Here is a 10,808-nt window from a genome sequence, read left to right as displayed (position 1 = left end):
CTGTTTGTTCTTATTTAGTGGGTCATTTCATCTGAGACTGCTAGTTATTTGTGAATAATTACACTCCTGTGCTTTGCATGAGATTTGAATGCTAACTATTCTTTTGCTTGCATGTTTTCTGATCTCATTTTTTTTTTCTGTGAGCTGTAGGCACAATTCCAAGTTGTGCTTCTGTTATAACCCAAGCAAAAAACATTGATCAACTACTGATTACATTTTCAGACATCATTTCATAGCCAGGGAATAATTGAAGTATGTCACCAGTATTACATTACTGCTCATGCTGCTTGCAAATCTCTGTGTGCACTCAAATGATAGGCCTGGCATCGCAGCACTGCTTAAATGCTACCTAAAGTTCAGTGCTTCCCTGATGGGAACAATGTGCATTCATTCATCTTCATATTCTTGGATACTGAGAAGTTTATCTACTGTGTGTGTGTGTGAAAATGCCCCCAGTTTAATACACCTGGTGGCTAGAGGTACTCAAGCCCATGACAGGCATTTGAATTTTAGACTTCATATTCTTCAGAAAATAAATGGTAACACAAAAACCTTTTATTCTAGTAATTTTCTAAGTGTAATAATAATAATAACAGTATTTGAAATGTGTTCCTATTGTGGGGCTGTATTCCCCCATTATTGGCTTTGTCCAGTTTTTTTTGTGCTAAGAGTTGAGAGCTATGGTGAGAAGTGAGAACTGTTTGTATTCCCCCATTATTGGCTTTGTCCATTTTTTTGTGCTAAGAGGTTGCAAGAGCTTTGGTGAGAAGTGAGAACTGAATTTGTATTCTCCCATTATTGCCTTTGTCCAGGTTTTTTATGCTAAAAGGTTGAGAGAGCTATGGTGAGAAGTGAGAACTGAATTTGTATTACCCCATTATTGGCTTTGTCCATGTTTTTTGGGCTAAGAGGTTGTAAGAGCTATGGTGAGAAGTGAGAATAGAATTCACTAAATGATAGCCATTTAAGTTTCAGTTTTCCTATCTTTCAGGAAACTGCTGATTTGGCATAGTGGAAAGTTGCTTTGACTGTAGTGTACAAGGTCCTGGGTTCAAAACTTCCCAGTGAAATGCATGGTGGTAACACAACATTTTATTCTAGCAACTTTCCAAAATTATACAAGCAATGTTTAAAATTTGTTCCTGGTTTTTGGCCTTTTTGCCCCCCCCCCCCCCAAAAAAAAAAAAAAAACTAAAATTGAAAATAAGTGTGAGAAGCTGTGTAAGATGCCTATGACTTACACTACTGTCATTCTATTAATAGTGCGGGTGTGGAAGTAGATTTTTATGATGGAAATGTTCTGAATTGGGCAGTTTTGTCATTACTGGTTCATGCATTTTGTTTCATTACCTATGACTACTGGAAAAATGTTCAAACAATAAATGTAACATGCACTCTAACAAGTGTGCTGTACTATACAAGGAATATAATTTAATAAAGTCAGTAAGGTGTATCAAAGAATACATGCATGTTTCTTGTTTTGTGTGCAAGGGGCCAATGATTTGAAAACAGCCCAAAGGCAATATTTATCCACCACTGGCCAGATGCATTTTTTTTGGAAATGGTGTGAGTTTCAATGCTGTTTCAATGAATGAGTTTCAAGGGCATAGAAGTTTTAATCCACACGAAGGTAAAACAAAGTATCCACAAGCGCTTTCACCCGGATGTTCCGAGCTTTCTCAAGTTGTTGCTTTGTTGTAAGGCAACTACTTATATAGTTGCTAACATCAATTAAGTAACAAAGCTCGTGATTAATTATACATTTGTGCAAAATGAATAAGACCTTAATTAAACTCTTGTAAGTCTCTATTGAAATATGCAATTTAATAAACATTATTGTTCTTTTTGAATGTTAAACCAGTGTTTGTGTTTGTCAAATACTTTTTTCTTAAAAAACAAATACATGCCAGTATCGTTTAAAGTATATTGATAATGCTCCACCAATTAGTATTTGCCCCAAATTAAATTTCAAGGCCATTTTAATCCATTTCATTGTATAAGTATGCACTGTTGTTTTCTTGAATAACAATTAAAATAAGAATGCCCCTATCCAAATTTCTCATAGTGAGTGTATTCTATAACCACAAGTGGTTACCCTTACCATAATTAGAAACAAAACTAGATAAAATTAGTAAAATTAGTAAAATTTTTATGAAATTTTGGTGTGACAGAGAGGTTGTTGTGAATGTGTGTACCCTAAATTCCTTCACAATCTTAGCCCTTCTAAGTTTTAAGACTGGCTTGATACTAATTGTATCATTTAAACCCGGCCAGTTACTAGCATCTAATCTTAGCTGCCACACCAACTCTCTGTACTCGAGGGTGGACTCCCAGTCCCCTCCTCGAACCTCGTGGTCTACTTGTTCTACTATCATGAATTTAAAATTGTAATTTGGACATAAAAGGGAATGCTTGTATAATGCATTAGTTTCCTTATTCTTCGCTATTTCGTAGAAGTGTTCGTACATTCTTTTTCTAATTTCCCTTTCCGTCTTCCCAATATAAAAACTTTTGCAGGACATACATACCACCAGGTAGATCACCCCCTTAGAATTGCATGTAAAATATGTGGGGGATTTTATCTTCATTTTTCTTGAAGGTAAATATACCCCCACATCGTCTAGAATTACATGACATTGGTGACAAGCCCCGCATTTATAGGTACCCACTTTCTTTGCTCCATCTCTATCTCTTCTTTTCCTCTCAAACATTTCCTTGAGATTTGTTCCCTTCTTTCTGATAAATTTTGGTTTATGGGGTAAAGTACTCTTTAATTCTTCGTGGGACATAAGTACTGGCCAGAACTTACTGATAATCCTTTCTATTTCATAGGCTTGGTCACAATGTGTGTAAATGAATTTGGGTCCAATAAATTCATTTTGTTTGGTGACGGGTGTTTTGTTGTCCATGTGTCCCTTTCCCACCAGGGGGTAATAGGTTGAGTTTCTTTTGTCCATTACATCTCTAAATAGTACCTGGATTAAATCCAGAGGGTAGCCTCTTTCTAAAAACACGTGCTGTAATGTTTGGACTTCATTCAAAAAATCAGCATCTGTGCTGCACATTCTGGACGTTCTAATTAGTTGTCCTTTAAGAATGCTCTTTTTTTTTGTGAAAAAGGGTGAGCACTCTGAAAGTGCAAAAATGAATTCGAAAATGAATCTTTTCTGTGAATCTTTGATTGTAAAGTTTTGTTCTCGTAATCTTTATAAAGGTTAACGTCCAAATAATGTAGCTCATGTGTTGCTATTGTGTGTGTAAACCTTAGAAAGGATGTAGTGCTATTGATGTGTGCCAAAAACTCTAAAAGTGAGTCGTGTGTTCCTTTCCATAGAATGCATATGTCGTCAAGAAATCTTCTATAAAAAAGCAAGTGGCGTTCCCATGGGGGTGTAAATACGCACTCCGATTCCCATCTGTGGAGTATCACGTTTGCATAAATACTGGCGCATGGCGCCCCCATTGCCACCCCTTTAAGTTGCTTGAACATTTCTCCATTAAAGAACACAAAGTTGTTCTCCAATAATAATGGTCATAAATTCCACAATCAAGTTGATTAAGTTTCCACTTAAACTGGATTCTTGGATGAAAAAATCACTAAACCACTGTAACCCTATTTCGTGTGGTATGCTTGGGAACAAATCCTTAATGTCAATCGTTACCATTAGAAGATCTGGGTCAAAACTGTCACAAGGAACCTTTTTCAAGAACTCCCATGAGTCCTTGCACACATATTTTAACAAATGGATGTATTTTTTGGTTACGTAGTCAACAAATTTGGCTAGTGGTTCAGTAATACTACCACTGCCAGCTACTATTGGTCTAAATGCCAATGGGTCAATCCCTTTGTGTGTTTTTGGGATTCCAAATATTAAAGGGAGCTTTGGTTTAGGAACATGTAGAAAATTGAAAGATTTTTCACTAATGACACCCTGAAGTAAATAATCATTCAAAGAGTATTTAATTTTGGACCAAGATATGTTAACTTCATTTCTAGAAACTGTCTTATATTGCTCATCATTTTGGAGCATTTGGTGGAGGTGTTCATCATAATTACTATTGTACATAAGTACGATGCCTCCACCTTTATCCGGTTTCATCACTCTTATTTTGTCCCTTTTCAGCATTTCTATAAAATCAAGTTCTACTTGTTTCAAGTTGTCGTTCTGTGTTCTTGTGAACGGTAAAGCTCTGAACTCAGTTTCCACTAGTTGTTCAAACAATTTGATCAACAAATGCATTGGGGGGGGTTGAATAAACTCTTCCTGTCTAACCCGGAAGTGTTTTGTACTTGATGTTTAAAAAGATGTTGTAAATTAAGGCTTCTGGTAAAGAGTTTTAAATCAATTAAGGTGGAAGGTATATTACAATTTTTGTTGGGAACAAAATGTAGTCCCTTAGTAAAAACATTGAAAGCAGTGTCATCAGGTGTTATCTCTGTATAATTATAAATAGTGAACTTAGATCTGACATGTAACCTGCATGCCCCTTGTGAAGTGTTAGAAATTACCTCTTCTGAATTCTCATTATTTCCAATGCTGTTGCTAGCGATATATCCTATACTGTTACCTGGTGAAAAATGAGTTCCTGTTTGGTCTAAGTGTTCCAAGTGCGAGGGTGATTTTGCCTCCACCCCATTGGTCTCCCGGGGTGTTGGTAAAAATCCTGTGTGGACCCTTTACGCTCTTTTTGTGCTAACCTTGCACTTCTCCGGGGAGGTTCATCAGCCCAATTGTTTTGGGTTTCATTTCCATCTTTGTTTGTATTTTGGCCTTCACCCCTAAATGGTTTGTGTAAGGGATAAGCAAAACCATCCCTGTATTCAATAAGATCTCTCTCTAATTTGCGCAATTTCCTATTAATAACCTTGTTACAAAACATATCAACATCCTCAAACGCTTTATTATATTCAAGCTTAACTGTGCCAAAATTTGCATCAGCGACAATGTTGTTATTTAATGTGTTCAAATCATTCATTAACATATTTTGTTTAGATTCATACTCTTCAGCCATTACACATAACAGTTCTAGTCCTGCCCGGTCAAAAATACCACACAATTTTTGATAGTACTGTGTCCCACTTTGAACATTATTTGAAAACTTAAACAGCCGCAAACCCTTGGGTATGCGCTTCACCTTGATGCATTCTTTTAAATAATCAACCTCTAATTGGTTGTTTTTCAAGGCGTACAATTTCTTTTTAAAATTGTCAAAATCATTTTCTATTATCGCTGAATTATTTGTGACCACAGTACCTTTATGGAATGAAAATTGTTGCTCTGCCCAGCTTGTAAAGCTGAAGTCCTTTTATGCTGAAGTCCTGAAGTTTTTTATAGAAGATTTCTTGACGACATATGCATTCTATGGAAAGGAACGCACGACTCACTTTTAGAGTTTTTGGCACACATCAATAGCACTACATCCTTTCTAAGGTTTACACACACAATAGCAACACATGAGCTACATTATTTGGACGTTAACCTTTATAAAGATTATGAGAACAAAACTTTTCAATCAAAGATTCACAGAAAAGATTCATTTTCGAATTCATTTTTGCACTTTCAGAGTGCTCACCCTTTTTCACAAAAAAAGGGCATTCTTAAAGGACAACTAATTAGAGCGTCCAGAATGTGCAGCACAGATGCTGATTTTTTGAATGAAGTCCAAACATTACAGCACGTGTTTTTAGAAAGAGGCTACCCTCTGGATTTAATCCAGGTACTATTTAGAGATGTAATGGACAAAAGAAACTCAACCTATTACCCCCTGGTGGGAAAGGGACACATGGACAACAAAACACCCGTCACCAAACAAAATGAATTTATTGGACCCAAATTCATTTACACACATTGTGACCAAGCCTATGAAATAGAAAGGATTATCAGTAAGTTCTGGCCAGTACTTATGTCCCACGAAGAATTAAAGAGTACTTTACCCCATAAACCAAAATTTATCAGAAAGAAGGGAACAAATCTCAAGGAAATGTTTGAGAGGAAAAGAAGAGATAGAGATGGAGCAAAGAAAGTGGGTACCTATAAATGCGGGGCTTGTCACCAATGTCATGCAATTCTAGACGATGTGGGGGTATATTTAACTTCAAGAAAAATGAAGATAAAATCCCCCACATATTTTACATGCAATTCTAAGGGGGTGATCTACCTGGTGGTATGTATGTATGTCCTGCAGAAGTTTTTATATTGGGAAGACGGAAAGGGAAATTAGAAAAAGAATGTACGAACACTTCTACGAAATAGCGAAGAATAAGGAAACTAATGCATTATACAAGCATTCCCTTTTATGTCCAAATTACAATTTTAAATTCATGATAGTAGAACTAGTAGACCACGAGGTTCGAGGAGGGGACTGGGAGTCCACCCTCAAGTACAGAGAGTTGGTGTGGCAGCTAAGATTAGATGCTGGTAACTGGCCGGGTTTAAATGATACAATTAGTATTAAGCCAGTCTTAAAACTTAGAAGGGCTAGATTGTGAAGGAATTTAGGGTACACACATTCACAACAACCTCTCTGTCACACCAAAATTTCATAAAAATTTTACTAATTTTACTAATTTTAACTAGTTTTGTTTCTAATTATGGTAAGGGTAACCACTTGTGGTTATAGAATACACTCACTATGAGAAATTTGGATAGGGGCATTCTTATTTTAATTGTTATTCAAGAAAACAACAGTGCATACTTATACAATGAAATGGATTAAAATGGCCTTGAAATTTAATTTGGGGCAACTACTAATTGGTGGAGCATTATCAATATACTTTAAACGATACTGGCATGTATTTGTTTTTTAAGAAAAAAGTATTTGACAAACGCAAACACTGGTTTAACATTCAAAAAGAACAATAATGTTTATTAAATTGCATATTTCAATAGAGACTTACAAGAGTTTAATTAAGGTCTTATTCATTTTGCACAATTGTATAATTAATCACGAGCTTTGTTACTTAATTGATGTTAGCAACTATATAAGTAGTTGCCTTACAACAAAGCAACAACTTGAGAAAGCTCGGAATATCCGGGTGAAAGCGCTTGTGGATACTTTGTTTTACCTTCGTGTGGAATAAAAGATTTTATACCTTTTGCAAACAACTACTGGTTGGTGTTTCAGTTCCGTGGTGGACATTTCTTTTCTTCTTGGTCCGTGTTTCAACTTTCGTTTGGCATAGAAGTTTTAATGCTAAGTCTATTTTCATTGTGAGACAATGTTGTTTAGCATTAGTGTTTGTGCATTGGGCTGTAAAATGTAAAAATAAAATCCAAATAATCATTGTAGAAGTAAAGCAGTATGCACACATTAGTGTTTGAGCTAAATGGGGGGAAATAGTCAGGTAATAGGACATTTGAATGGCTGCAGGGGGACTCTGGTACCATATTTTGGTTGTCTGTTATTCAGTTTGCATTTGAAAGTTGGTATCCCACAATTCCATTGGAGTGGATGGGGGTTACTCACTTATGTATGCAAATTTTATGTTAATTAGCGTACAGATTTGTACCTATTTTTCATGGGTCTAGTCCAGATTTTTGAGGTTTCCAGGTTGAGAGGTATGATGTATATATATATATATATATATATATATATATATATATATATATATATATATATATATATATATATATACATACACGCACATATATATGTATATGTATATATATATATATATATATATATATATATATAACTTTGCCCTAACTGCTTTCAGATCACTAGTCCACTTTGACCAAGTCAGGGTAGTAGTGTTAGGGCAACCATCAGATGTAGTTCAGAATTTTTTCTTCAAACCCTACCCCACTCAAGCATGTGTAGCACCACACAATTGTTCTGAACAGTAAAGTCAAACAATGTTTTTGTCCCTTGGACAGCCCCCCCCCCCCAATAGGCCATGTCCATCCTCTGTGCCCATTTGTCATCAAACATCCAAACTGCCAGACAAACTTGGGTTGGCTGATGGTATTTATTCCTTTATCCCCGTTCATTTCTGGCACAGGCTGGCACTTATGTACTTGTAATTGTTGTGTTTCTCTTGCATTTATACTGATCCACTTTTTACAGCTGCCATACCTGCATATGTGCAACAGTATTTTTAAGTAGAATTTTATTTATTTTATGGCTCTAGCACTCAAATATGCATATAAAAATTCCCGACTCTATATCATCACACTGCTGTGTTGCCCTGCAGCTGGGTTGTATATGTGGTATCAAGCAGCCAGTTTGTATTTTGGGCTGTGTTTCAGCAACATGTCAGTGCTTTGCTGCAAAGTCGATGTGAGATCCTGCAGGAGGAGAAAGAAGAAAAAAAGAACCATGTATGTAATTGTGTCCTTCTGGTGACAGGCTCACAACCTTACTGTGGCCAGGAGAACATAGGAACCAAAGTAGTTGTTTGCTTTTGTGGAGAAGACCTAAGTAATCCAAATGTAAATCAGCATTTTCATTTTCTTGCAGTATCTATGAGAAGCTGATCCAATTCTGTGGTATAGATGAACTCGGCACAAATTATCCTAAGGTAAGAAATCAGACTGATCCTAAAGAAGAACTTTACTTGTCTGCATGCTAGCATAGAGACTTAAGCTTTTCAGGAAAATTAATACACTGGCTCCACACAGAAGTGGCTGCCAGCTATTTTTTTTTCTCAGTGTGATGGTCACAATTCTCCATGTTAATGGTGTTGGACTTTTGTGGATGCGAGTACTATCCAAATGAAGTTCTTTAGCTTTGGCCAGTTTAATTGGGTTCGCACTGTAAATTTGATACTCCATTCTGCAAATCTCACAACTTTAAAAATGTAAGTGCAGTTAAATATGGCCTCCTTCAGAAATTGCTGTATCTTACAGGAATCCCCCCATTTCCAAGGTACAGAATTCTTGGTAGTGGGGTGGGGGATTGCATGGGATGGAGAACCTTCTTTTTAATGTGTACAATTACCCTAGGTGCAAATTGCTAAGGGGATCCCAATCTCTGTTCAATGCTGTACTGGCTGTAAAAGTGAGTATTGTATTTGTGGTCAAACCTGAGCACAGTAGCTCTCCATATGTGCATGTGGTCTAAACTGTAGCAACTGCTTGCTACATTGTAATAGTTTATGTTTAAAAGTGATTTTATAAGTAAAACCCAAGTGGTGTAGCTCTTCATGCAGACAAGTTTATAAACTGTATCCAACTGTTTGCTTCATTTATCGCAAGCAGTTTACTAAAGTTTAAAATAATTTTTTTAAATAAAAAAAATATGTTCAAGGAGGGTTGGGGGCAGGGCAAAGAAATGGGATGTGAATGTCTGGGGGAGGATCATGCATCTGCCACCTGGTTGGTGTGCCAATTTTTTTTTTTTTTTTTTTGGCTCTTCAGTGGAAGAGCTAACTGTAATAAGCCAATCCCTTTTAGTGTAACAGTCTGCTTATTACAGTGAACTGGTTTTGTTAAACCACCTATGTTTCTCACTGTGTGTGTGTGTGTCTGTGTGTATTTGTGTGTGTGTGTGTCTCTGTTTGTGTGTATGTGCATATGTGTGTGTGTCTATGATGGTGCTTGTATGTTCCAAGGAAAGTTTCACCTGTTTTAAAAATGAATTTTGTTTCTTCAGCCTTTTCAGTTAGTGTCTGCAGTCTGCTTGTTTCCTCTTCTCCTTATTCAAGATGGACCCCTTGATGTGTTCATGTCTGTTGTTCTGTACTGGAAAGTTATCTGTTGATATTCCTCATCCAGGGTTCTGGAAGACAACTCGTGATGCTTGCTTTACATCCTTCATAAGGAAAGCCAGTTACCTTTTCATCTGTCTCCCTAAAATGTTGTCTGTCCTCCCTCCTAGTCAGTGTAGTGTCCCCTCCCTTGCTTTATTTTGTAAAGACAAAGCAAGCATTCAGTGCCCCCCTCCCCATACTTTCCCCCCGCTCTTCTGTAATTTCCTCATCTGTATTACTTAGCTTGGACGAGTCACTTTGTACTTTCTGCTGTATATGTAAAATCCTCTATACCAGGTCGTCATGCTCAAATGACTTGTCTCTTTTGGTTGGCTGTTCTCAGTGACAAAAAAAGTCCAGTCATTCAATTATAGAACTAACTATAGGCTTAATCAGAAATCTGAATATTTGAATTATTGCTGTGTTAAACACCAAAGTAAAATGAACTGTAGAAATACCTTGTTTTTTTAATACACAAGGTTGATTAGCAAAAAAAAAAAAAAAAAAATTGAAACATTTCTCATTTGACATATCACTATGTTGTCCTCAGGCTGGAAGCAGGAAAAACTCTTTCATTGGTTGCTAGTCATTTGAGAAGTTACCAGTTAAGTCAGTTATGACGTAATCCTGTATAACATATTGTGAGTTGTCTCAAAAAATAAGTAAAAAATAAAAAAGCAGTGTCCGACTTGGTTGTGTGACATAAATTGTTCATGCATTGGTTTGTAAGTTCCCCTTTGCGCTCTCACTATAGCTCATTAAAAAAAATAGCAACATATAAATCCAGAAGGAGCTGAATTCACTAAGGACAGGCAGAGGAAATTTGAATATAAGTTTTGAAGTGTTCCATGATCAAAGGTCAACTGCAGGCTGGCTGGAAGTAACCACATATTTGCAAACTACTACTGAGCATCAATAGAACATGTAAGATAGATGGTGTACTCAATGTTCTAAAAGATGTTTTTGTAAATAATAAAAAAAAAAGTTACTTTTGAAGCTCAAACAGACCAAAGCACTTAGAAACTAATGATTTTGCCGTTGTATTTTTTTTGCTCCATTTTACCCTCTGCTTTGCTGATTGTCAGCCCCCTAATGGCTAGCTGGCCCATTTGTTCTC

The 10,808-nt window shown here is 36.4% G+C and overlaps 1 protein-coding gene across 1 annotated transcript in view; it reads left to right on the top strand.

Annotated features, from left to right (window-relative positions):
- The window catches only part of LOC122812918 (SAP30 binding protein), a 1,615,174-nt gene that overhangs the window by 1,274,001 nt on the left and 330,365 nt on the right, over window positions 1-10,808 (top strand). Inside the window, exon 8 of the mRNA XM_044084976.1 lies at window positions 8,461-8,521. Within this exon, the coding sequence (XP_043940911.1) occupies window positions 8,461-8,521 (61 nt within the window). The remainder of the gene's footprint in view (window positions 1-8,460; window positions 8,522-10,808) is intronic.

This window comes from Protopterus annectens, chromosome 10.part0, assembly GCF_019279795.1.
Source record: "Protopterus annectens isolate FY-2018-M chromosome 10.part0, PAN1.0, whole genome shotgun sequence".
Classification (NCBI taxonomy): domain Eukaryota; kingdom Metazoa; phylum Chordata; order Ceratodontiformes; family Protopteridae; genus Protopterus; species Protopterus annectens.
Note: the sequence above shows the minus strand (reverse complement) of the source record. Positions and strands in the feature narration are given on the sequence as shown.